Source organism: Phycodurus eques, chromosome 20 (genome assembly GCF_024500275.1).
Source record: "Phycodurus eques isolate BA_2022a chromosome 20, UOR_Pequ_1.1, whole genome shotgun sequence".
NCBI classification, from domain to species: Eukaryota; Metazoa; Chordata; class Actinopteri; order Syngnathiformes; family Syngnathidae; genus Phycodurus; species Phycodurus eques.
Window position 1 is genome coordinate 8169746 of NC_084544.1, and position 27870 is coordinate 8197615.

At 40.2% G+C, this 27870-nt stretch overlaps 1 protein-coding gene across 1 annotated transcript in view; it reads right to left on the reverse strand.

Annotated features, from left to right (window-relative positions):
- csmd3b (CUB and Sushi multiple domains 3b) overlaps nt 1–27870 on the reverse strand; it is a 315636-nt gene that overhangs the window by 53199 nt on the left and 234567 nt on the right. The window contains exons 22-42 of the mRNA XM_061664276.1: nt 25291–25391; nt 24096–24164; nt 23856–24012; nt 21932–22123; nt 19935–20061; nt 19617–19819; nt 19322–19513; nt 19118–19256; nt 18733–18920; nt 18522–18640; nt 18278–18353; nt 18063–18179; nt 10797–10910; nt 10600–10695; nt 10273–10476; nt 7872–7996; nt 6449–6545; nt 5456–5560; nt 4512–4630; nt 3951–4020; nt 502–618 (exon numbers count right to left, since the gene is read on the reverse strand). Coding sequence (XP_061520260.1) covers nt 502–618; nt 3951–4020; nt 4512–4630; nt 5456–5560; nt 6449–6545; nt 7872–7996; nt 10273–10476; nt 10600–10695; nt 10797–10910; nt 18063–18179; nt 18278–18353; nt 18522–18640; nt 18733–18920; nt 19118–19256; nt 19322–19513; nt 19617–19819; nt 19935–20061; nt 21932–22123; nt 23856–24012; nt 24096–24164; nt 25291–25391 — 2727 coding nt within the window. The remainder of the gene's footprint in view (nt 1–501; nt 619–3950; nt 4021–4511; nt 4631–5455; nt 5561–6448; nt 6546–7871; nt 7997–10272; nt 10477–10599; nt 10696–10796; nt 10911–18062; nt 18180–18277; nt 18354–18521; nt 18641–18732; nt 18921–19117; nt 19257–19321; nt 19514–19616; nt 19820–19934; nt 20062–21931; nt 22124–23855; nt 24013–24095; nt 24165–25290; nt 25392–27870) is intronic.

The following is a 27870-nucleotide window of genomic DNA, read 5'->3' on the forward strand; positions in this document are numbered from 1 at the left end:
TTGAATTGAACATGTAGTAGTACTACTAGAGTGCAAAAACGACAGCAATGGAAGAAAGCATTACTAGTGAGCAGCTGTTCGACTAGAGTGTGTCCACAATATGTGCACAAAATGCTTGTGGCCAAAAAATAGGTATAACATGCGAACGAAATACTAATCTGTGGGTTTAGTATCCTTCCCAGGAGCAATTTGGGACATTTATGGAAATGGCGCTGCAAAACGTGAAGTTCTAAAGGTAAGTGTCTTTTCTTATTCTATTGAAACTTCAGTGGGTTTTTTTTTAAGGGTAGCTATGTTTACTTGTTGTTTAATTCTTGCCAACTAAAATTTTCGTATACTATCGGCAGTTCACTGTGCAACAGTTAAATATTACATAATTTGAGTAATTTCACTTTTTTTCCTTGTTTTTAAAGCCCAGTTTTTGCTCTGTGGGACACTATAATGTACCGCTAAAGGAAAACGGGGGGAAAAAAATAAAAAAAGAGTTTAAGCGTTTCTTACCAAAGCCGACAGGTAAATTTACGGTCCAAGTGCAGTCTAATCCGCTGGGGTAGTTGCCAGGGTAACCGGGGCTGAGGATCACACCGCTTACGTCCATCAGGGACCCACCACATTGTGCTGGGGACGCACAAGAAGAACACAAAATAAAAAATAATAACACGTAGGACCTTTTGAGTTGTTTTTTGCATGCAAATGGAGTCTTCAATAGATTCCCCGTCACACTCACTCAAAAAAACCGACGCAGGGCGATATCCAATTAATTTGCAGCGCAAGGTCAAAGATAAACATCCAATTTAGATGCATCAGTGGCAGCTCATGGGTAATCACGCTGACCAAGAGCACTTATTTCCCACCACAGCCTTTAAAATTCACTCACACTGAGAGCTAATCACGCTGGGCATTGCTCCACCATTGCTGTTTGCATTATTCAAAAGCTGAAACGGACATTTTAACAACGCTAACAACAAGCATGCTAACAACCTTCATTATGTTGTGCTTATGTGCTATGCTAGAGTCAATGCTAACATGCTAATGGTTGATAAGGTAAGATGAAGCAAGATGGTAACCAGAGTACAGAAAGCATTCAGGATTACGGATATTATTTCTTGCCCTGTTGTCCAGTACTATTTATAATGAGAATCAATAAAACATTATCATTCAGGGTCCCCTGGGGGCCTGGCACAAGGCATGATGAGGCGGAGTCCGGGCCGGGTACTGGCACATCTGTGCTGGTTTCCGGTCTGGTCGTCCCCCTTCTCTGCCCTGCTGGACCTCCAGTTTTAATGCATCATACACCCATCTGTGGGGGGAGGGCAGTGTTGGGTTGGGGAGGACACACGGCCAAGTGTTTCAGCACTCCGGGCTGCTTTCTGCCTCGCCATGCCTTTCCGCCGCTTATTTTTAATGCACCACATACATTCGCACATCCTTTGGGGAGCTGGTTGGCCTGGGAAGGGGGGACGGTAATGGGTCATCATTGCTCCATGACCGTCTCGTCTCACCCCCACCAGTCTCCCCAATTTTAATGCAAGACACCCCACCACACTTGATCACGGTACTGGGATAATGGTTGCTAGTCGGGGACCTGGTAATCATAGTAATAGGGTGGGTGGTGGGTATTCCCATTTCTCTTGAGCTCGCTGGCTTGGCCCTCCATTGCGGGCGGAAAGGAGCCAGGCCCACCCTTTCTCAATGTGCCGGCTCAGAAACTCCGTACACTAGTTGACTAACATGCATGTGATATGGTGTTCATTCACTAATAAGTTCCATCGACATGCTACAGGTTTTAATTGTTAGTGCTGGGACCGCTAATAATAACACAGGTTCTACTGTATTAAGATATCAACTCTTAGGTTCTTACTGGTGTTTAGAAAACTATAAAAAGCATCCCACTGCACCACTCTTCAGTAGCACTGCCTTGCTCATTTACCACATCCTGTCCTGTCCTCTCTTTTCCTGTCCTTTCGGTGAGTTGTTGCATGTCCTGGGTGTCCCCCGCCCCATCCACAAATAAGAACACAATTTGACTGTTGTAACTTGTGGTCAAATATCTACACAAACTATTGTTCTGCTGTCGTTCGAAGCCCTATTTCCCTTGTCAGTTCTGTCCCTCTGTCTATCCCCTAAAACCCTTTTCTGTCCAGCTGCATTTAATTAAAAAAAAAAAAAAAAAACGGTATTTAAAACTTCCCTGTTGCACAGCAAAACTGTTCCAGCACAGAAGGCATACAGATCCACCATTCTGCATGGTCATGCAGGGAACAGGACAGGTTAAAAGAAATTAAATAAATAAAATATAACATTATCATGCTAACAGTTGGTGTGCTAGCATATAGCAAAATAGCAATCTGTGTACAGAAAGAACGCCAGATCAATAAGGATTTTTACATAATCCCATTTAACTCATTCACTGTTTGCCCTGGATATTTGACTTCAAAAGCTGTCAATGGCCATGAATGAGTGTTAATTAGGTACCCGTAGTTTGAATGAGAACTAATGAAATGTTAACATGCTAAAATTTTGTTTTCTAGGCTTTTACAACTTGGCCTGTAATTGACTACCAATTCTAATAAGAATTGATAAAATGCTAACAGGTTAACAGTAGCAAAAGAGCAGAATATTGCAAAGAGAATCAACATTTTACGAGAAAACAAGTATAATTTTACGTGAACAGAGCAGTCAACTTACAGGCTAAAATTTTAATAATGATGAAAAATAATGATGTCACATCATAAGGCTAAGGTTCAAATTTCACAAGAAAAAAAAAATATTTTACATAAAATTTTAAGAAAAAAAAATAAAAACAATTAAAATGTTAAAATCTTCAATAAATTAAGTTATATGGAAAAAAGAAAGTTGAACTATCACTGGGAGAAAGTTCAAATTTCATGGAAAAGACATAAACATCATACTTTAATAAAGTTGAAAAATTCCTCCATCCATCCATTTCCTGTACCGCTTATCCTCACTAGGGTCATGGGCCTATCCCAGGTATCTTCAAGCGAGAGGCAGGGTACACCCTGAACTGGTCACCAGCCAATCGCAGGTCACATATAAACAAACAACCATTCGCACTCACATTCAAACCTACGGGCAATTTAGAGTCTTCAATTAACCTACCACGCATGCTTTGGGGATATGGGAGGAAACCGGAGTACCCCGAGAAAACCCACGCAGGCACGGAGAGAATATGCAAACTCAACACAGGCGGGCCATGGATTTGAACCCCGGTCATCAGAACTGTGAGGCAGATATGCTAACCAGTCGTTCACTATGCCGCCAGTTGAAAAATTATGAGAGAAAAACAAACGTTTGTCATGAAATGTCACTCCGGCAAAGTTGCCTATTATTTGTTTTATGACTGAAATGTTTGGGAGGGCTTTCAACTGACGTCTTTTTTTCCTTCAGATGTTAAAAAAGGCGGCACGGTGGACGACTGGTTAGAGCGTCTGCCTCACAGTTCTGAGGACCGGGGTTCAATCCCCGGCCCCGCCTGTGTGGAGTTTGCATGTTCTCCCCGTGTCTGCGTGGGTTTTCTCCGGGCACTTCGGTTTCCTCCCACATCCCAAAAACATGCATGGTAGGTTAATTGAATTGCCTGTAATTGCCTGTAGGTGTGATAGTGATAGTGTGACTGGTTGTTTATTTATATGTGCCCTGCGATTGGCTGGCAACCAGTTCAGGGTACCCGCGACCCTCGTGAGGAGAAGCGGCTCAGAAAATGGATGGATGGATGGACAGTTCAGGGTGTACCCCGCCTCCTGCCCGATGATAGCTGGGATAGGCTCCAGCACTCCCGCGACCCTTGTGAGGATGAGCGGCTTAGAAAATGGATGGATGGGTGTTCAAAAAGGAGGTGTGCACTGTATTTGAGGTGAGGTATTTATTTGAGTACACATGGAAGACATGGCGTCTTTTCTGGCCGGTAAGCAGGATAATGTGTTACCTACCAAGACAAAGAGGCACCGGGTAGTTCCATCTGCGAACAGGTCCTGGCATACAGGTTATGTGGGCGTTTCCCTAAAATGTTTAAAAAAAAACAAAAAAAAAAACGGTTGAAAGCATAGTCAACCTCATTAATTACAATAGAACAATTTCTCCCACCCACAGAGATGAGGTAGAGACATTTATTATTGATTGCAGTGTGTGTGTAGTGATGTTTCCCTCTGATTCACTGTTTTCAGTACTTTTGCTTTGTGCCGCCGAGGGGATTAATAAAAGAGAGAAGGAGCTGAGACACTAAACATTTTTTTTTAATAACTGAGTGTTTTAATGTGCTCTCTTTTTCTTCAGCAATAAGCGTGTGGTCTCACCTGAAGAGAATAGCCTTGCTCGCAAGGAGAACTGCACTAATCCATTGCCTACAATAAATCTCATTGTCTTATAAAGTAGAAGAGTTATGAGTATGATGTCTCCGTTTTTCCATGCATAAAGTTATTTTACAACAATGAATTTGAACTCTTGTGAGGATAAAGGATTAGAAATGAAAGAGAAAGTCTGTGTGGGCTTACCTGGAGAGAGTATCCTTGTTCGCAGGAGAACTGCACCACGTCGCCAACCATAAAACGATCCCCTTGTCTTATTCCGTAGTTTGGAGTTTGGGGCTCTGGACATGACTCCAAACCGATAGCTGAAAATGACATTTTGTGCAAATAAAGTCACAATTTTACGAGAAAAAGGCCTAATTTTGTAATGGCTATACTTCCACCTCTATTGCTTCGCTAGGAACCGTAGTTTGAATGAAGAAAAAAATATTACCAGATAATGTTGTAGGCGAATAAAATGTTCTGAGAAAAAAATTATTCATTTACATGGAGTCACAATATTCCAAAAAGAAAAAGTCGTAATTTTATAAGAAAGAAATTTGTAATTTTTCAATAACAAATCACCATCCTCTGAGGAAAAAGGTGCATACATTATTAATTTTGCATCCATAAAATTACAATTTTACAAAAAAAATAAATCTTTTTAGGTCCTTTTGTTTTATTAGATGAGAATTAAGGTGCAATATTGTGAGAATTATTATTATTTTTTTACCTGAATTAGGTTATTATTTTGTGAAAGAACGCAGAGAAAGTCACACTTTTACATTTGTATCTGTAAAATGACATAAAAATGTAGAAAATAAGGCATACATGCAGTAATAGAATGATTGTGTCTTACTTGTCTAGCCCTCGTTTCACACACCTAGTGTGTAACTAGTCTCTTGGTTTTCTCTGAGTTTTTGACCAGGGGATGTTGTTGATTTTTGTGAACTGTGGAAGAAGCCCTTTGAAAGTCTTTAATGATTAAGGCTTGTATAAATTGGAATATTTAAACAATTGTCTCAAACCTGGGAGTCAGCCAGCATCATGCAACAAAGTTTATAGAGAATCCAATATCCAATATTATATGGTGGGGCAGTGCTACCTGAGCCCCTTCATGCAGTCACCACTGGGTCCTGATGGGCTGATACCTGTATATTCCAGGTGAAACCCAGCAGCAGAGACGCTGATGTCAGAGCTGAAGCTGAGGTAGAGGTTGTTGGATGTGCTGTTGAGCAGTGGTGGGATGGTGGTGCCTGAAAGCCAGAAATAGAGAAAGAAAGAAAGAAAGACAGAGACACCTGGTGAAACTGATGACAGCAAACATAACAAAGACTCCCCCTCCCCCCTATCTCTCTTTTGGAAGAAGATGCAAAGGTATCACTTTTTTTAATTTTTAATTTTTTAATTTGAGGCCTATGTTTCATTTGATAGCAGTAATGTTGACCTGACCTAGTTGAGAAGTAAGAACATTTCTGACGCCAAGCTGTAACAGTTCACCGTGTTTCTGCCTCGTGATGTCCTTTCATGTTATGGAATGCTAACCTTCGATGAGCTACTCAGTGCTAAAATGTCACCTCTTCGCATCCGAGTTAATATTGCGCTGTGATATTTTTCAGCCAGTTTGACGGTTAAATGTGAGGGCATCCCTGTTTTTTGTTGCTGTTGGTGCTGTTGTTCTCGTGGGCTGATGGATGTGATTGGCTGGCGCTATTGAGGTGAATTAATTAGCCTCCCTGCTGTTCCTTTCCCCATTCCACAGGAAATTCCATTTATTATCATGACAGAACGTTATAAATATATAAAGATATTTTTTCCTTCCTCAATGAATAATGGATGACACAGCGAAATTAACGGTGTGAGTTTTATGATAAATAATGAGTATTTTGGAAGGATTTCATTAAAAGCTGTACATTTGCAGTATTCTTAACTAAATAAAAACTTAGACATCATTAGAAGTAACTATAACTGATTCTGTTTCATGGTGTCAATAAAGGCAATGTGTATATTGTTTGTAGCCAATCCAACTACAACAGGGTCAACGGCATATGCGACGTTGTCGTATGTTTAAACTTGTGTTTCTCCTCTTGTACCCACCAAGTCCGCTTTCAGCGAATATTACCATGAAGAAACAAGTGTCTTACCGGAGTAGCTTCCCAATCTCGGTGCATGGTTGTCAGCGCCATCGTAGAAATCCAAAGAGTCCCAGTTGTGCTCCGTGGCGAAACTCACAACCTGAACCTAGACAAAGGTTCAGGTTATGAGAAACACATTTTACAAAAGTACCGTAATAATGGGCTAATTTTTATTTTTCATTTTACAAGAATAACAAACTACTACAAATAAGTCTCAAGTCAAAACAGAGCCATAATTTCACGTGTATAATGTCACAATTTTAAAAGGACAGTTGTAATATTGCAAGAAAAGGGTGTAATTCTAGGAGAAAAAGACATACATTTACATGAGAAAAGTTGCAGTTTTTATGAGAAAGTGCATAATTTTATGTGAATGAAGATACATTTACAGAAAAGGCATACTTTTCCGAGAAAATGCGGAACTTTATGACAATACAGTTGCAATTTCACAAGACAAATGCATATACTTTGTTTGTAACACGTTTGTGTAAAATGTTATTGTGAACATTTTATGCAGAAATGCATAATTTTATATGAATACAGTTACAATTCTATGAAAGAAATATGTTTTTATTTCATGAGGAAGTCACAATTCTACATGAATAAAGTTGCACGTTTATAGGAAAAGTCATATTTCTACATACAGTTGTAATTTTATAAAGAAAAAAAAAGGAAGCTGTTACATTTCTGTTAGCCCATCTATAGCGTTTCACATTATACATTAGCATTAAGCTAGTAGACATAAGGTAGACAAAATTATATGGTTGGGTTTAACATTTTGGCATTTAAATATGCAATTTTAAATTTTCTGTTGTTTCATGTGTCTGTTTTATAGTAAATTTCAACAAGTGTGTTTAAATAGGTTTAAGTGTGTTTTAACAGAATATGTAAATGGCAGGATGGGCGGATGGTGTTCAAAGCATGTGAAAGGGGTAAAACAAACAAACAAAAACAAAAAAATCAGATTTTTTCTATTGGGTCTCTCTATATCAAAGAATTTCGTGAATCCCTAAACAGGGGTCCACAGTAGAATTTTTTTTTAATGCAAATTCAAGTTTGTGTGTAGAAAATCGAAAATACTTTTTGCACTTAACTAAGAAAAGACAAAAATAAAAGACAGTGAATAAATAACATTAAGAAACTGTGGAATAATGTATTGTATTTCGTGTCTGTTCTTCACTCTTGATCAGAGCTGGTTTGTCACCCGTGAAATAAATAGTTATCTCTGCATTGTCACGAGAGTGCTTCTGCTTACCGCACAAGCAGCCATTATCTTTTTAGCGTGAGATGCTATCGGCTCATGTCGGGATGCTCTCTCGCTTGCTAACTATCCGTCCACGTACATCCATCATCCTGCCTAATAATAAGCTTATCTTCTCCCGACGTCCCAGCTTGCTCAATTTTTAAGTCAATGATATGCGAGGTCAGTTACCTGGATTCCAGCGCCTTCAGGGACCGACACCTTCCACACACAGTTCTGGTTGTTGTCGTACGGTTCCGGGTAGCCAGGGGACAGGATGGTCCCGTGACGGGAGCTCAACACACCTCCGCAGGGAACTGAGTGGTGGAAAACAAAGGAGATTTCTGTTACAATCATTCAAATGCCAAAAGCAATACAAACCAGGAACACAACTAGCCTTGTTAGCTTAGCTGGCTAACATTACTTTCAACACTGCATAGAGTTTTGGTTAATAGGCAAACAACAACATAGAATAATTAATAGTACATTGCGCCACAAACAAAAGAGTGTTTTTAAAGGATTCAACAGACAATGCAGATAGCCTCATAGCTTTATCCAGATCCTGCATTTATCTTTAGCTTTAATAGATAGCTAGTGTGTCTGTTTTCTCGCTATTTCATTTTTTCATGTACTATTAAAATCATTAAAAATCTGTTGGAACAAAAATGTTGAACATCAGGAGCAAGTAGATAACCTCATTAGCTTAGCTAGCTAACATTAGTACTATAATGTTGAGGTAGCTTGTTTGTTTGTTTCCAATTAGTTCGATACTTAGCTAGTTTCTTTGTTTGTATGTTTGTTCACAACTAGCTCAAAACCGAGTTTGTCCGTCATTTACTCATTTACAACCCCAGTTCCAATGAAGTTGGGACGTTGTGTTAAACATAAATAAAAACAGAATACCATGATTTGCAAATCATGTTCAACCTATATTAAATTGAATACACTAGAAAAGACAAGATATTTAATGTTCAAACTGATAAACTGTATTGTTTTTAGCAAATAATCTTTAACTTTTTTTATGGCTGCAACACGTTCCAAAAAAGCTGGGAAATGGTCATGTTTACCACTGTGTTAAATCACCTTTTCTTTTAACAACATTCAATAAACGTTTGGGAACTGTTGAAGCTTTGTAGGTGGAATTCATTACCATTCTTGCTTGATGTACAGCTTCAGCTGTTCAACAGTCCGGGGTCTCCGTTGTCGTTATGTCACTTCATAATGCGCCACACATTTTCAATGGGAGACTGGTCTAGACTGCAGGCAGGCCAGTCTAGTAGCTGCACTCTTTTACTGCGAAGCCACGCTGTTGTAACACATGCAGAATGTGGTTTGGCATAGTCTTGCTGAAATAAGCAGGGGCGTCCATGAAAAAGACGTTGCTTGGATGGCAGCATATGCTTCTCCAAAACCTGTATGTACCTTTCTGCATTATTGGTGGCTTCACAGATGTGTAAGTTACCCATGCCATTGGCACTAACACACCCCCATACACCATCACAGATGCTGGCTTTTGAACTTTGCGTCCATAACAGTCCGGATTGTTCTTTTCCTCTTCGGCCCAGAGGACACAACGTCCACAATTTCAAAAAACTATTTGAAATGTGGACTCGTTGGACCACAGAACACTTTTCCACTTTGCATCAGTCCATCTTAGATGAGCTCGGGCCCAGAGAAGCCGGCAGTGTTTCTGGGTGTTGTTGATAAATGGCTTTTGCTTTGCATAATCGAGTTTCAAGTTGCACTTACGGATGTAGCGAACTGTATTTACTGACATTGGTTTTCTGAAGTGTTCCTGAGCCCATGTGGTGATATCCTTTACACATTGATATTGGTTTATGATGCAGTGCCGCCTGATGGATCGAAGGTCACGGGCATTCAATGTTGGTATTAGGCCTTGCCACTTACATGCAGTGATTTCTCCAGATTCTCTGAACCTTTTGATGATATTATGTACCGTAGATGATGAAATCCCTAAATTCCTTGCAATTGTACATTGAGGGACATTGTCCCTAAACTGTTCGACTATTTTCTCGCGTACTAGTTCACAAAGAGGTGAACCTCGCCCCATCTTTGCTTGAGCAATTCAGGGAAGCTCCTTTTATACCTGATCATGGCACCCACCTGTTCCCAATGAGCCTGTTCACCTGTGGGATGTTCCAAACAGGTGTTTGATGAGCATTCCTCAACCCTCTCAGTCTTTTTTGCCACCTGTCCCAGCTTTTCTGGAATGTGTTGCAGCCATAAAATTCGAAGTTTATGATTATTTGCTAAAAACAATAAAGTTTATCAGTTTGAACACTAAATATCTTGTCTTTGTAGTGTATTCAATTAGATATCGGTTGAACATGATTTGCAAATCATTGTATTCTGTTTTTATTTATGTTTAACACAACGACCCAACTTCATTGGAATTGGGGTTGTACAAACTGGAATTTGAAAAGTTGAAATTTCACCCAAAAACTTAAATCATACAATAAAGTTGTAATTTAAAATAATAAAGCAGATCATAATCTTACAAAAATAAAGTTTGATTATTAGTTAGTTAGTTTGTTAGTTACTAAGATGTTGCATTTTGGAGATGCACAGTTACCAATACAAGTGGGCAGGCTGTCATTCCACTGCGCCAGGTTGTCAGGCACACTCTCGCAGTGTATGGCAGTGGAGCCGTGCAGGACATAGCCAGAGTTGCACTCGAACTGGACCAGAGAACCCACCGCAAAATCGTTGCCCAGGCGGTGTCCAAAGCGCGGCTCTGGGACCGAGCTGCACTGTGTGGCGCTGGTCCGTGGCACGGCTGGTGAATGGAAAATGGAGGAAGGCGTTACTTTTGATAGATTCAATAATATAACAATAACAATAAAATCACATTATAAAGTTGTTGAGTGGGTGCTTTTTTTGTTTTTTTTGACATGATGACCTTGGTAGACAAAGTGGAAGCCTTTTGCCGTTTCCGGTCCCACTGTCGTAAACGTAATGGTGATCTGATTGCCCAAACTGAGTGGCAGCGACTCTCCTGGAACGAGATAACATTTCATTCGTTTCCAACGCCTACCCCTCCTGCCCTCACCTCCACAACGTTTTCATCCATCAGCATACTCATCCATCAGTCCTTACCGGAGTGGGACCCGGACAGAGATGACAGCAGCGTGCTCTGCTGAGTAGGCCCGTCGTAGATCTCCACCACGTCGTTCAGAGATGTCTGGAAGAGCACAAACTGACCAAAGAGGACTGAAAAAAGGATGGAGGGGATTGACGGGAAAGGACAAGTGAAAAGAGAGGGTAATCATGTTATTCCGTGTCAAAATCCGCAGGGGTACAATAAACCTGGAAAATCCAATTAGAGCCAACTTTGAAGATAATCAAATAAACGTCCCCTTGTCTTGACCTGTGCTAGCATAGCCAACACACACTTGAAGGTACAATCAGACTCCTTTTATACCATTTTATGCCATTTAGACCATTTTAGAAGAAAAAAAAAGAAAAAACATACACCATTTTACACAAAGGAAGGAGTAATTTTTACAAGAACTTATCTTTTTTAATATTATGTGAGAAATGTGTTTACGAGAAAGTCATTTTGCGTAATGTGGTTCAATTATTTTGCAATTAATCAACTCTTCAAGAATAATTTAAAAAAAATTATTCGCAGTATATTTTATATAAAAAAATAAAGTTTCAGTAATTGTAGATAAAAATATTCCTTTTACCAAAATAAATTAACTACAAGAAGAAAATTGTAATTTATGAGAAAGATTCCAACATTTGAGGATAATGAATTAATTTTAAGATAAAAAAATAGAAAATAACATCTGGCGACCAGTTCAGGGTGTACCCCGCCTCACGCCCGAATGGCTGAGATAGGCTCCAGCATGCCCGCGACCCTAGTGAGGATAAGCGCTACAGAAAAAAAAGGAAAACATTTAATGACTACTACTACCAGTTGTGTTAAGAAGAGAAATTAGCTTAAAAAAGCTTAGTTGTAATTTTAAACAAATATTAACATCCTTATCATAATTTCGTAGTAGTCATAAATGAAGTAATATACATTTTTCAAGAGTAAATTTACATGACAAAAAAAATCTCAATTTTATAATGTCATCATTTTCTCCCAATAATAAAGTTTAAATGTTACAACAAAAAGTTATCCAATAAAGTCAAATTTTTATGAGAAAAAAGACCATTTACTAACATTTATTAAATATTTAAAATGTATTTAATCCATTCATATTTCAGATTAATTCTGCTAATATTATGAAAAAAGTTGCAATATTACCAGATTTCTTTGTAATTTTCCGTATTTTTACAAACAAATATACTGTATTGCAACAAAAAGGTGCCATTTGAGAAGAATAAAGTCGGAATTTCACAAGAATGAAGGTGAAATATTATGATAGAATTTTACAAGACAGAAGTTGAACCACTACGAAAAAAGTAGTCTCTAAGGATAATGAAGTTGCTCTTGGAGAAATAGTTATGACAAGGATCCCCCAATATTCATGGGGGATAAAGACCAAGCCCTGCTAAAATAGGGAGAACCTGTGAGTAATTGTCGCCCTTCCCTGAAATAAATTTAAATTTGTCTATAAATGCCACATGATGGCGGGAAAACACAACTTTTCTATTAAACAGGGCTATGGCGTGTCTCACATCAACATAGTACCTAGGTACCTAGATTCCACAAGATGGCATCAAGGTAATACATTTATATTAGATTGGTGAGTTTTTCAGCATAAATATGATAGGTTCCCAAAAAGTCTACAAGAAAATTAGAAAAAGGAGAATCATAAAAATGCAGGAAAATGACGTCATAATTTTACAACAAAGTTGAACGAATACAAGAAAGTCATAATTTTAGGGGGGAAAAAAAAATCATCATTTTACAAGAAAGTTGAATTTACACTGAAGTCAGGCCTTACTCTTATGTGAAAAAGTCATAAGTTTCGCAAGGATAAAGTAGTAATATAAAAAGAACAAACTCGAGAATGTATGTGGTAGCCCGTGAATCATGTACCACAAGCCCTGTTGGCACAACAGAGCCATCAGGAGGCTTAGCGTCGGTTTTAAAATCAAATCTGGGCTGCAGGAGCTGCTGGCACTTGGTCGTGAATTACCAGCTAACGTCTTAAAGGACAGTGCTTCTTCTCCATCTTGGTATATGATGAAAGTTACCACAGTAGAATGGGAAAACTCCTATATAATATCCGGAAAAAACTAAAGCTGTATGTGTTACGTGTGGCTGCAGTGATGTCTGTAATGATACATGAGGAGGGGTGTGAACAAATATCAAGACCAGTTTGTGCTCAGTGAGCCCCTCGCAGATTTTTAAGCAATCTTTTTTATTATTTTTTACAGGTTTTTACAGTACACAGGCAAGTCCAAATTTGCACACCTTTAATGTAGTACCGGCAGTACGGTGAATGACTGGTTAGAGCGTCTGCCTCACAGTTCTGAGGTCCGGGGTTCAATCCCCGGTCCCGCCTGTGTGGAGTTAGCATGTTCTCCCCGTGCCTGCGTGGGTTTTCTCCAGGCCCTCCGGTTTCCTCCCACATCCCAAAAACATGGATGCTAGGTTAATTGGCAACTCTAAATTGCCTGTAGGTGTGAATGTGAATGCCAATGGTTGTTTGTTTGTATGTGTAGTGCGATTGGCTGGCAACCAGTTCAAGGTGTACCCCGCCTCTTGCCCGATGATAGCTGGGATAGGCTCCAGCACGCCCGCGACCCTTGTGAGGAGAAGCGGCTCAGAAAATGGATGGATGGATTAATGTTGTACCACATTGTGGTAATAGTCGTTGTTCCAACAGAGCAGAGCGAATATTTGCCTGGTAGTATTGTTGTGTACTCTGTTCTTATGTGTTGCTTTCCCCTGTGTTAAAGTAGCAGTTGTTTGAAGTTTTATAATAACCATAACAGTTATGTTAATTTCCATTAGCATTTTACATTTGTGTTAGCTTTGAGCTCGTGGACTTTTGTTAGACAAAATTACAGGGGTTGGTATAATATTTTGGTGTTTAACTTAGGGCTTGGCAATATGGCCTATAATTTATATATGGTATAAATTGAATCTCTTCACAGGAACTGTATATCTTGATATAAACATAAGTGTAAAAATCATAATGGAAGTATTTCTGAATGGGTTACTATAAATAGTCCACTAGCAAAGGTAAGTTGATAACAAATAAAAGAACAACAAAAACAAAACAAAAACAACAAAAAAAACTTCGCAATCTATGGTGCAAACTACCAAAAAACATATCTGATATATTAGATATTTAGAGTGACACATAAACAGCTTGAAGCAAGCACGTTTTGCTTCTTATTTGGAGAACTGTGAGAGTCGGAGAGTCTTTTTTTGTTACGTTAAAGTGATGTTATATGATAGTCTCCCATTTCTTGACAGCGAGAGAGTAAGAACAGGCACCAAGGAATACTTCAAAAAGTGTGTTTCAAGCATGTAGAAGAGATAAAACTATTTTTAAAAAAAATTGAGGATTTTGATGGGTGTGTCTTGAACGTATCCCCACAATAAAGAGGAGTTAAATGTACACACAAATTCTTGCCGTAGGAGTCCATATGGATGACTAACGCTCAAGTCAGGCCTCAGCGACTACGCATACATCCGCGCTGCGTCTCGTCCTGCATCTCATATGGGATTAAACATGATGTTTGACAACGACAAGGTCAACGGTCTTGCTTTAAAAAAGAATCAATAAATAAAAGTGCAATTTGACTATAACGCTGGCTCCGCTTTGATTGAGAAGCTTATTTCATGTTTGAATAATGCTCACAAAGAGGTGGCATCGGACCATCCACTTCCTTTTTTATGAATCTCAAACCCAAACAAATCCTCCAAAAGAAAGCTTGTTTCCAAAAGGGCACTTAAATAAAGGGGATATATGAGACATTTACTTTTTTAGTGCTCGTATACAAATATTTGAGTCCCTGTAGCACCTGGCCACCCATCAGTGTTAAATTAAACACCCAAATAAATACTCTGTTAGCTGCCTGTTTCTGAAAATGTGTCTGGGAGCAAGACATTCTGAATTATGCTGAATTGTGACAGTTTAATTTGGTTAAATTACATATTACTGCCACACACACCAAGTTTTCCTGCCCGTGGCATAATCAGCTAATCTGGGCGAAACTCCAGAGCCACTTTCAAGACAGCCTACATTGTCTGAAACACAATCATGCCAAAAAACCCACATCTCCCTTGGGTGCCACGCCCCAGAAGTATTATGTAAAAACCAAAAGGTAAGAAGAGCAGCACTGAGTTTTGTGGGATGCACATACTAAAGTTCGTCAACAGTGTTTCCTTCTTAGGGTGTTCCGGAAAGAGCAAAACCCTGCTGTAATTGACGCTACCCCCTAAGGGTTAATAATTGCACATAGATGCCATAAGATTGCGGCAAAGCATTTTCTTTCTATTAGACAGGGCTATGGCCTGCTTAAACGAAGCTCCTCCCCTCAATTTTACAGAGTTCCATGGCACCAAAATGCCACAAGATGACGCCAAAGCAAAACCTTTTTATTAAACAGGGCTTTAGCAAAGGATAGATGAAAAAAATAAAAAGTAAAAGCTTCACTAATAGGGGACTTTTTGGGTAGCAAATCACAAATGTACTCGGGAACAAATATGCAAATATGTGGGGAATTACCGTGATAGTGAAAAAGGGAAAAAGTTAGCTTTGAAAAACCGGAGTCATCGGATAAAAAGACATTGGTTGCAAATAGCAACGATTGGTAGCTGGGGATTTTGACTTTGTTAGGATTCTTCATATCCCAAATTATTAACTTCTTAGTTGCAAGCCTTGTTTATACACAGGATGGAAAATTACCGAAAATCTTTTCAGTGTCTCAAAAAAAAAAAGGAAACTAGTGAAGGCTGACTGACCAAGGCTGTATGTATGAGGGATGAGAACTCTATAAACGTTTCGATTCATTTTCAGTGTGGGTGTCATCATTTCAAGAAGTAACCTTCTACAGCACAAATTGCAGTTTTTATTATTGATCTATTATGAGCGACGACAGCAACAACAAAAACAAGCAAGCATTGGAAGATCGGGCCTTGAATATGGAGGCCGAGCAAATGCTAGCTCCTCTCCTTTAAAAGCGTCTTCACGGAGGCGACACAACGAACGCTGCTCGCTAAATGGAATGAGACGTGCGACCATTGATGGTCTCGAGAAGAGCTGCTATTTATACACAGCGCCGGCGGGCACAATTGGACCCAGTCTCAAATAATTACTGACTTCAAGTCAGAGCCGGTTAGCTAATATGCTGTCAAACAACATATTGCTAGTCATTGTGATATATGCAAAGGCACCTTAAAGTTCGTACACACTGAAAGTTGTACAGTAATCCGTTATATAGTCACAGTTCATTACATTGAACCCCCACTATTTGCTGGGGATAGGGACCATGCCCTGTGGCGAATAGCGGAAATATCTGAGAAATTGACGCCTGACTAAAGAGATTTTTAACTACCTATAGATGCCACAAAATGTCAGCAGAGCACTTTTTTCTATTACAACCTGACTAAACAAAGCCCTTCCCCTCACTTCAACATAGTTCCTTGGCCACAAGATGGCACCAAATAAATATTTTTAAATTAGACATGGCTTCGGCTAGAGCACAAAAGCAGTGAATAAGTTAGTTGTTTTTTCAAGAATCCACCATCAAAATGGGTCCAATCTTTGGTGCTTGCAGCTTTAATTCCAATTACAATTGTTTTCAATGGAGAAAATTTCTAATGAAAGCAAATCAAATTTTGAAGTTTGACCAGGTGCAACTGTGGGGGAAATGTATAAAATGGAGGGTGCTGTTACTCCATGATATCTCTATTTATAACTGAAAAAGAACTTCCGGGTTTGATGTCAGTTGTACTTTGTAGTGTCTAACCAACAGTACTGTACTGTACAGTATTGTACTGTCATGAATGAAGTTCACGTACACGTTCAGCCTCAATTATGATTCCGTATGTTGATGTGGGGTATATCCAATAAGCAATAAGTTGGCAGGAAGGAATAAAACAAGTGGAAGATGTTGGCCCAATTAGTTAAAAAACTTAATGGTCTATGCGTGGCCCTAATGAAGGATCCAAAATGGAAGAAAGTATTGCTACTCTCATCAGTCGTGTTATATAACAAAAGCTGACCAGATCAAAGAGAAACTTGCCTTATCTTTCAGCACCAGTTCACTGATTAACCCTGACCTGGAGTGAAATGACTGGCCAGCCAGCATCTTTTGATCAGCTATTATATCCCCACGGCTTTTATACATGAAGGTTAAAACATTCAGAGGTCTGATTTGGGGGAGTCTAAAATGATCTCATTAAAATCAGGTTTAAAAGAGGCAAGAAAAATTCTGATCACACGATTAATCAGTAACATTTGTCTCACTATCGGATATATCGGACAAACTAGGTTTTCATTAAAACAACTGAAGCTAGATGCAATTGTGTCCAATTTTTATTTTGTGCTTACAGTGGGTACGGAAAGTATTGAGACCCCCTTAAATGTTTCACTCTTTGTTATATTGCAGCCATTTTCTAAAATCATTTAAGTTCATTTTGTTTCCTCATTAATGTACACACAGCACTCCATCCATCCATCCACTTTCTGAGCCGCTTATCCTCACAAGGGTTGCGGGAGTGCTGGAGCCCATCCCAGCTATCATCGGGCAGGAGGTGGGATACACCCTGAACTGGTTGCCAGCCAATCGCAGGGCACACATAAACAAACAACCATTCACACTCACATTCACAACTACGGGCAATTTAGAGTATTCAATCAACCTACCACGCATGTTTTTGGGATGTGGGAGGAAACCGGAGTGCCCGGAGAAAACCCACGCAGGCACGGGGAGAACATGCAAACTCCACACAGGCGGGGCCGGGGATTGAACCCCGGTCCTCAGAACTGTGAGGCTGACGCTCTAACCAGTCGACCACTGTGCCACCACAAAGAGCAGAGAGTGCAGCTTCTTTCAACTGGAATTTGGACTCTTTTTCAATATTTGGACCCTTTTCTTGGAATTTTAGCTCCAATTCCGAATTGTGTGACTCAAAACATTCAAGTTCAGAGACTTTTTCGTACACTGTAGGGAACAGTTGGAAAACCTATTGTCTTTGGATATTTGGAGAGTCAGTGGTGTCCATGTTTTTATGCATCTTAAATGCTTTTTTCCACCAAAAAAAGTTTAAGATACACTCCTCTTATGAGCATATTTAATGGCCTATATTCCACTATATGTTCACATTGACAGGGTAGATCCAATCTTTCCGCTTTCACTGCCATCGCAGTGGCAGATAGCCAATTCATATTGTATTTGGATCTTTAGATATCCGAACTATAATTCAAAATCTTCTCAGATGCTCACCAAACTCTCGTGGAACAGCTATGGAGTAGACGCAGGTTTGTCCAGTTGTGTAGTTTCGAGGGAAGTTTGGCGACAAAACGGTTCCCTCCGATCCTGTCGATCGACTTCCGCAGGGAGCTGAAAACAGAAGATATGCGAGTTTACAGAAGAAGTCAATTAAGTTGAGCGGTGGAATCTCTTTTTCGGTGGGTGTTAACCAGAACGAGCGATCATACCCTGACAACTCGGCAATGCCCTGTTCCATCCGGGTCTGCCATCATCTCCCATGCTGCAGGTTAGAGTAGAGTAACCCTGATAACAAAGTAAAAAAACTGAAATCAATGAATAACCTATTGATTATGAACCCTTCCAAACAATCAACTAAGAATGTTTTACAACCGATTTAACCCAACCGACCATCAATCCATGTATTCATCCATCCGTTTTGTCATTCATTCATCTGTCCATCCAAGCATGTACCTGCAGAACATATCCAGCCTCGCAGTAGAAGGTTACAGTCGAGCCCAGCTTATAGTCTGATCCCAGTCTGGTCCCATTCAGCACCACTCCCGGATCAAAGCAGGACTCCCTCAACTTGGCTGGACGGAGAGGAAGCAAGATGACAAATTAATATTTGCTACAAGACATCCTGCTAACAGTCCAGTATGATTCGGAGATAGCTTTACTGTACCTTTGTATTCCAGGTGAAAGCCGGCATAGGACACGGATCCATCGCTGCGGAAGGCCAAGTGTATTGTATTGGAGCTGCTCTCAATCCTCTCCGGCAGTTTGCTGTCTTGGAAACTGCCGATCAAAGGGCTGTTGCTGTCGGGACCGTCGTAGATGTACAGGAAGTCGTAGTTTGGCTCAATGTTGAAACTGGCCAGGTAGGGATTTAGGAGAGGCAAGATAAGGTTAGGGAATTATTGTAGCTTGGGTATAAATTTCACCAACTTTGGTGCTCTTTAAACTTTGGAAAAATTGGCACTTTTGCTGTATTTGCACTCTCCAAAGGATACCCATAAACTACACCAATAAAACAAAAGATGGGTGAAGTTGTCAAGAAAAACTGGTACCTGATGAAAGCGAGCGACAGGACATAATCGGGATTGACGGCTATGAGCCAGTCGCATTCCTTTGAGTGCGGGTAGGGATGTGGAAAGTTGGGGGACAGGATGAAGCCGCTGGAGCCGGTCAGGTTTCCTCCGCAGGGAGCTAAAACACAGATAATCAATCATCGTTTTCCTTGATATCTCACGTTTGAAGGTAGGACTTCTCACCGATGCAGACTGGTGGGCTGGGCTGCCAGTAGTATCTGTTGTCGACTTGTATGCAGGTTATTTTGTCGTCCCCCTGGAGCTCGTATCCCGGGTCGCACTGAAAGGACACCAAATCCCCCGGCTCCCTGCCGTCGCCGCTGCGGGTGCCGTTCATAGGCACCCCTGGGTCCCTGCAAGCAGTTGCTACCGAGCCTGCACAGAGATGGGTACATCAGTAAAATATCTGAACCTTGTTTAAATCTGACAAAAATATGCTCCCTATTGGTTATACTTAAAGGAGACGGGAATTACTCACTGGAAAACTGGATGGCGAATCCGGACTTGCTGATGTAAAAGTCTGTCTCGAACTGAACAGTGACGGTGTTGAGGGTGGAGTGGATGCCTTCAGGCAGTAGTGACCCGCTGAGTTCTGCCAGAGACATTTCATTGGCGGCCGGTCCGTCCCAAACCCGCAGCATGTCATGGCTGGCCTCAGTGTCAAACGCCAGGAACTGAAGGCTACAGAAAAACAGAAGAAAAAAAAAAGTACAAGGGATTTAAAAATTCTTTAAAAGATAATTAATTAAAAGAGAGATTCTGTGGGAGAGAGTTGTCCGTCACGGTCCTTTGTTACCTAACAATGTTTCCAGAGTCCACCTCAATGGTCCAGGTGCACCTCAGGTTGTTGTCATAGGGAAACGGGTATCCAGGAGAAAGAATCCTTCCCGTAGACTCACCCTTAAAACGTCCACCGCATTCGGCTAACACAAACAAAAATTTCTTTAAATATTGGCCTACTTGGGAGCTAATGCGTCGATTAGAGAGGAGGCATTGAATTTTTAAAATGCTTTTTTTCTACAAATAATGGTAATACAAATATAACGGACATCGAACGGTGTTTCCTTTTACCCCTTTAATCCCCAAATCTTGCACTCTAAAAAGTTACACCTTAAACTTCCACTTGCTCGAAATGCCCCGTGAGCGCTGCCGGCTACGGCAAGCGAACTTAACGTTTAAAAGCTAAATTTGACTATCCGGAAATAACATTGCAGATATCAACAACATCTTTCCGAGTAGCCGTAATAACATTTTGAATGCATAGTTTACATTTTCACTCAAGATATCTGGAACATAATTTTGAAGAGTCAAAACGACAGATAGAGGTATCTGGAATTTATGTATTAATAACTTCACTATTTTCGATCATTACAAGCATCAGGAACAATTATTTACATATATTTTTCTTTTCGAGTCATTCAAGATTTTGTTACTGTTTTCAAGTTCAATGTTTTTCTTTTAGTACAAAATACTAGAACATTGCCATCTCCACTAAACAAATAAGGCAAAATATGAGGGGGATGCTAACAATTTACAGACTTTTTTCATTTTCAGAGTAAAGAAAATACTTATGAGCCCACTTTCCTCTTGGAGGAAAGCACCACCCATTTCATGACAAAATATAAATCGCCTGCTCAATCTTTGTCTCTTTCTCAGTTATATATTTCCACAATCTCCATCCCATCTCCGCTTCTTCTCTGTTGCCTGTGTGTTCCTTTTTCCCAGCGGCATCCCTTCCTCACTGGAATATATTAGCTTGAATATGAGGAACAATTTTCAGAGTCCACCACCGGCTTTTAAAAAAAGTGATAGAAAGTACAGAATCGAAGGTTTGAGGGGTGTTAAAGACAGAAAGGGGTAATAATAAAAAAAGAAGCAATATAACATTAACACAGGGAGGTTTAGCTGCAGTCATAGTATGCGACTGCTAAAAAATAAAGTCATAGAATATCGACTCTCGGTTTTATGAGCATTCAATTATTGATAGTGAGAAGGGAGGAGGCTTATTAAGCTGAATTTCAAATCAAGAGCATCGAGGCCCGACGGATGAAGGAAGAGAAAATGTTCTTTAAACTTTTACATTTGTTGTTCTGCTTATTCCGGCCATCTGTTTTCGAAGCATTTGCAGCTATCGAAGCTGTCACCCTGATTTTTGTTGCCGTTTGCTGTGGTTTAACCCGGAGACGTGAACCCACAACCCAAAACACGGATGACTGAACATGTTTGCAAAGGAGCCACATGATACCAGTAAGTGGATTTACACTGCATATATCAGACTGTCTAGTTTCATGTATAAATTGCCTATATCATATTATATTATCTTAAAAATAGAAACATTATACTCACTGACCAAAACAGCAGCACCTACCAATTACCATTACATACTGACTCCCCATGTCCCCATTGGTTTGAATTTAAGGAATGATAACATTTCGGTATTGTGATGTATCACTTTCTTTTACAAAACTATCTTGATCATTTTCTTTTATGATACAGTATCGATACCAAAGTACCAAAAAGCCATATAGCCAAAAGCCAATAGCTGTTTGATATTAACATCCATCCATCCATCCATTTTCTGTACAGCTTGCTGGAGCCTATCCCAGCTATCTGCGGGCGAGAGGCGGGATACACCCTGAACTGGTGGAGGGCCAATCGCAGGGCACATATAAACAAACAACCACTTGCACTCAGATTCACACCCACGTGCAATTTAGTTTTCAATCAACCTACCATGCATACATTGGTACCGGATATAAAGAGTTGTGTCAATAAGCTGCCATGGCAACATACCGATACAGGAAGGAAGGGGGTTATCCCAGGCTCTCCTCTCGCCCGTCATGCACTTGAGCATGGTGGCCCCATGTAGGGTGTAGCCGGGCTCGCATCGGTACGTAATGCTGCTGCCAGAGAAATGTCCTTGATCGTTGACCTTAAAGCCAAATTGCGGCACGCCAGGGTCCTCGCAGTGAGACAACTCAAAACCTGCAACAGAGATGCGGAATGGACAAAAAAAAACAAAAACAAAAAAAACAGCATTAGAGTGGCTGAAATTTCAGAGCAATATGATTACAGTAAGCCTCCACTATTCATGGTGAATCGGGACTAAAAAGATTCATAATCGCCTATCGATGCCACAAGACGGCGGCAAAGCACTACTTTTCCATTGTGATTGAAGCCCCTCTCCTCATTTCAACATAGTTCGTTGCCTCCAAGATGCCACAATATGGTTACTGAACAAAATTTCACATCCAAGTCATTTTCTAGACCTAATCCCTATAATACACATGTATCAAAGTCAAGGCCAGGGGACCAGAACTGGCCAGCCGAATCAGTTTGTGTGGCCCACTAAAGCAAATAAAGTGTGTCTATTTTATGATTTGCTAAAAATACTTGTTCTTTTCATTTTGGCAAAGAATTGCAGTTTTGTTCACCATAACCATTTTTACAAAAAAACATTTTTTTTCACGAAATCCCTTCTTTACATGAATTGAACAAAAGCGACACTTTAATATTTTCCTGACATTATATTCCATGACTTCTGATTTCAAATCTAATTTTTTGTTAAAAACGTACATAATACTCAAATGGAGGGGGCAATTACGCATGGTTGCCCCCCCCCCACCCCCAACCAAATTCGCAGTTCGGCAATCACAAATTAATCTCATTTACAGATTTTGGGGGGGGGAAACTGTCACCTTTTTAAAATGGCAATTATATGGAGCATCAATTATTTTGCATGAATTATTTGCGGTCAGGCTTGGTCACTATCCCCGCAAATAGCGGAGTTCCACTGTATACTGTATGTAATATGTTGAGGTGATTGTATATTTTTTATATGGTTTTCAAAGCCATCACGGTCCTCTGAATGAAACTATAACTACAAATTGGCAGCAACGAAAATTAGTTTGACACCTCTGCTATAGAGCATTCATTTTACCTGCCAAATAGGAGACTGAACGAAGTAACCCGACCAAAAACAAAACAATAACAGAAAAAAAGACTTCAATAAAAAGCCTGGAAAAGCATCAGAAATGCAGAATGCAAGGGTGAATGACAGGGTAACCCATGGTATGATATTCCAATATTTTTCCTATTACACATTAAGTTTCAGTATCATGATCAGCCATTTAATGATAAGCTACACTGTATTTGTTTACGGCGCTTCGTATGGCTCCTGCCTCTCACCGAATATTACGTGTGGGAACTCGGCACGCCTCTGTACTGTATCAAATGTTCCGTACTGGAAAATCCCAGTTCAAATGCGTATACCGTCATACCCCTAATGGATATTGTATTGTGATACAATACATTGTTGTATCAATATTTGTTGTTTCACTCATTTAAAAAACTTTTTTAAAAAGTATTTAAAACCCATAATGAACCACATTCAGGCAATAGGTACCAAAATAAATCCTATAAGCCATATCATCAGCCAATCAGAACCCCGAAGAAAGGCATGATACACCTATTAGACATCCTTTCCACTGAGTTTTTTGGAAAGTAAAATATATGTCCTTCAGTCCTTAAAAGTAACGACTCCACTTTCTACCATTCCTCACCTCGAATACCCCTGCCACCAACCATCTTCGGAACGTGGTTCATGCCCGTATAGCAATTTATGAGGCCACACAGCCCAGCTAAACCGTTGTACGCGATTGCCCCGAGATACGCACTGAGTACCAACGCATATTAAAAGAAATTGCCGTGAACTCACTGGAGTAGACCAGTTTGAATCCTTCCCCCGTAGCTTCTGGGTCGCTGTAAAACTCCAGCCACAGGTGGTTAGAGGTGGAGATAAGCGTCAGGCCCAGCATGGACGTGGCTGTGAATGCTCCCAAGACGTGGGCAGTGTTGTCTTTGCCGTCGTGAATCTAATTTTAGACAAAAGCACAGACGACAAGGTTAGGACTTGTGATTTATTTTTTTCTTAACGTGCCTCTGATGAAGTCCATACCTTGAGTATGTCCCCCTGGGCCAGGTGGAATGTTCGGGCCGATATGTTGATGCCTTTCCCGGCCTGAACCTGTTTAGCGACATGGAAAGAGTTTAACTTTCCAATCTATGTTCACCCCCCCATTTTTTTTAACTGTAAATACCATGAGACATTCACGTTTCAAAAGCTAATGATTGCTACCAACAAAACAAAGCTATTACAGCTTTACAAGCAAAGCTGCCATGAGTGCCTGAGCCAGGAATTTTTAGGTTTTCATAATATAAGTGTGGCCATCATTACTAGCAACTCAAGAGTGTTTAGGAATTGTTCTGGAATTAAATGTGCCAAGGTAGCTAGTACCTCCTAGCAGCTAGAAACTAACTCTCATGACTGAATTCCATCTAATGATGTTTAATTATAGCGCTATTACACTCAAAACTATTTTCTTTTAACTAAAGTACATATTTTAGGTTATTAAACAAATGAAAATAGAACATAGATATTTCACTACAATCTAAGTGAAACAAGTGAAAATTGATATTTACGGTTTCTAATGATAACATCTTGCTAGCAACAAGAACAAATATTTTCGCTAGTAATGTGGTGTGAACCAATAATGTATAGAACAAGCTTAAGTTTCATGAAATAATGATTAATAATATTGACAATAATTTCTGAAGAATAACAGTAATTGCCTTGAAGCACCTCCTCGCTTCTCTTAGCAACTAGCAGATAAAGCTGATAACTGCATTGTGTCATTTTTATATTTCTGGCTATATTCCATTTAAAACAACAACTGTATGTAGATGTCTTGAGAATACAGTATAATAAATGTAGCTTGTAAATCCAAATTAAAAATTGTATTGACAGGAATTGTTTTAGGAGTATTTGTGATGAAGGAGTTAACAGCTAATGCTCACGACCAGAATAGCTCAAATTATATTCTACGTAAAACAGCACCCAACTAACGCTAAGATCAATGCGACCACAAATGATTTATAAATTATATAGCTGATTAAAATTCCTTATTATGTGTCTGTCAGGTGTGTTAATTTTAGTTTTATTTCATTGAAGAGGTTTTAGCTTCTCTTTATACACAATGCTAACTTGCCTGAACAGTTAATAATGGTTTCATGATGGTCGGTTTTTCATTTGCTGCTACTTACGCTAATTAACACAAAACCCGAGGTCTAGTTGTGACTTAGCCGCTATTTACCTGGATGCTGTAGATGCACTCGTGGTTATTGTCATAGTTCATCGGGTAGTTGGGCGAGAGCAGGATGCCTTCGTTGTTCATGACGGAGGAACCACACTCGGCTAATAAAAAACACAAATGTTTTAAAATAATGTTTCAAAAGTCAAACAAAATAGAGTTAAAAGGATTAACTCTGACATTCAGAAGACACACTCACGATGTTTGAGAGCAGAGACAATGGCTTAATTTAATTTTTAATTTTTTCTTAATTTTTTCACAATATTCAAACATCGTTTTATCTATGTTACGATTTTCTTAATCATCCATATTTGGTAGTGTTGTTAACAACACTTCTCTGCGGTGTGTCAAATTTAAAATACCTTATGTTTTCCGGTGGTGACATATCACATAGGGTGAGAAGTTAAATTTATAGCAATTTCAGTCTTGTTGTACCGGTACAGTGGTTAATTCCATGTACTTGGAGGACAGTTAAGAATGTTAAAATTGTACTTAAAATAAAATGATTAATGTATGATATATGGAGGCGACATATTACACAGGGTGAGTAGTTTTACTTTGTTTGAGCTTTTTTGTACAGTGAGTATGTTTATCCCACTCTATTTTAAATATGGTTATACCGTAAAGTGAACCGCCCCTCCATTTGCGGAAGATAGGGATAAGTAATTGACGACCGTCCCAAATGCTACTGTAATTGCCGAAGGATTCCACAAAAAAGCAGCAAAGGACTTCTATTGTCATAGTGAAGCTCCTCAACTCACTTCAACCGTTGTTTGACACTGAAATGCCACTAGATGGTGCCCTTAAAACAGGCGGATCGGCGCAGCGTCTGCAGTGATGCAGACTTTATATCGGTCCATTGTGGTAAAGAAGGAGCTAAGTCGAAAGGCGAAGCTCTCGATTTACCGATCGATCTGCGTTCCTACCCTCCCATATGGTCACGAGCTGTGTGTCGTGACCGAAAGAACAAGATCCCGGATACAAACGGTCGAAATGAGTTCCCTCCGCAGGGTGTCCGGGCTCTCCCTTAGAGATAGGGTGAGAAGCTCGGTCATCCGGGAGGATCTCAGAATAGAGCCGCTGCTCTTCCACATCGAGAGGAGCCAGATGAGGTGGCTGGGGCATCTGATTCGGATGCCTCCCAGACGCCTCCCTGGTGAGGTGTTTCGGACAGGTCCCACTGGGAGGAGACCCAGGACACGCAGGAGAGACTATGTCTTTCGGCTGGTCTGGGAACACCTCGGGAACCCCCCGGAAGAGCTGGATGAAGTGGCTGGGGAGAGGGAAGTCTGGGTGTCCCTGCTAAAGCTACTGCCCCCTCGACCCGACCTCGGATAAGGGGTAGAAAATGAATGGATGGATGGATGGTGCCATTAAAACACAATTATTGCTTTGGCCTGAGCATAAAAACAGAGAACAGGTGAAAAATTGGTGAATTTGCAAATGCCAAACCACGAATATGTGGTGGTACACTGCATTATATAATTTTTCAATCTATTCCTTTTCTAAGAATATGTTGATCACTCCACCACCTCCCCCCAGAACGATCCTAATGTGAATTTGTGTGTGCCTAATTTAATAACCGGGCTTAAGTGCTGTGCCATCAGCAATCTACCTCCATTGTGAGAAAATGAGACACCAGTGCAATTCCAATGAGTAAATTACCTCCAGATTCCCACTCTGCTGGGATAACACGTGCCCCCACAACCCACTCTCTGCTCTGTATCAGCCTCTCCTGTTAATACCCCAACTCACATGCACCACCAAAAACCCCGCCTCTGTGTCGCTACTGGTGTAATAGTCGTATTACAGCAGTCATATTGTCAATAAATCACATTGCGAGAGCTTTCCATTTAGAAAATTACCCCCCCACCCCACCTCTCGTGCTCCTTCCCTCCTGGTCGACCCCCTTATGAATAATGCTCTTTTATCCCCACCTACTTCAATCACTCTCACTTTGCCCCCCTTTTCTTTCGCATTTGCCCCCCTCCTCCCACACAATTGGAAGATAATGTGTGGAAAATTGCAGGGAACAATATAAGGGAAAGAAGGAGCCAGTGGAACTTTTAATGCTGTCTAAAAACACACCACTTCCCTCTGCTTGACCTACTTGGGAGCAACAAACACAGACTACCAAGGCAAATCCGCAGCGCTCTCTTATCTAAGATGCCCCCCAAAAAGATGGATTCAATTGTTTCTATTCCACTTTACTAAATGCTTGGGGAAAACAACAACAAAAAGAACTGAACATTAGCAACGCTATATCAGAGTTGTGATTATTTGACTACGCCACCGTGCAGCAATGCAACAAGAAGTAAATATAGCGACGCGAACGCCGGACGAAAACTGCCACGCAATGCCGTCACTTTGCATTATCCATCGTGACAAACTGGCACGGCAAAGCACAAACCATTCTAAAACGACACCGTTTTCATACTAGCGTTTCTTCGATAATAATAAAAATATTTCCGTTCAAATTAAATGGCAAAAAAAAGCTTCAGAATTTAGCATCCCCCATTCATCGAGCATACCTGCTCCCAATTGAGGATCGGTTCGACGAATTCCCGAGCAGGAGTTCATCAA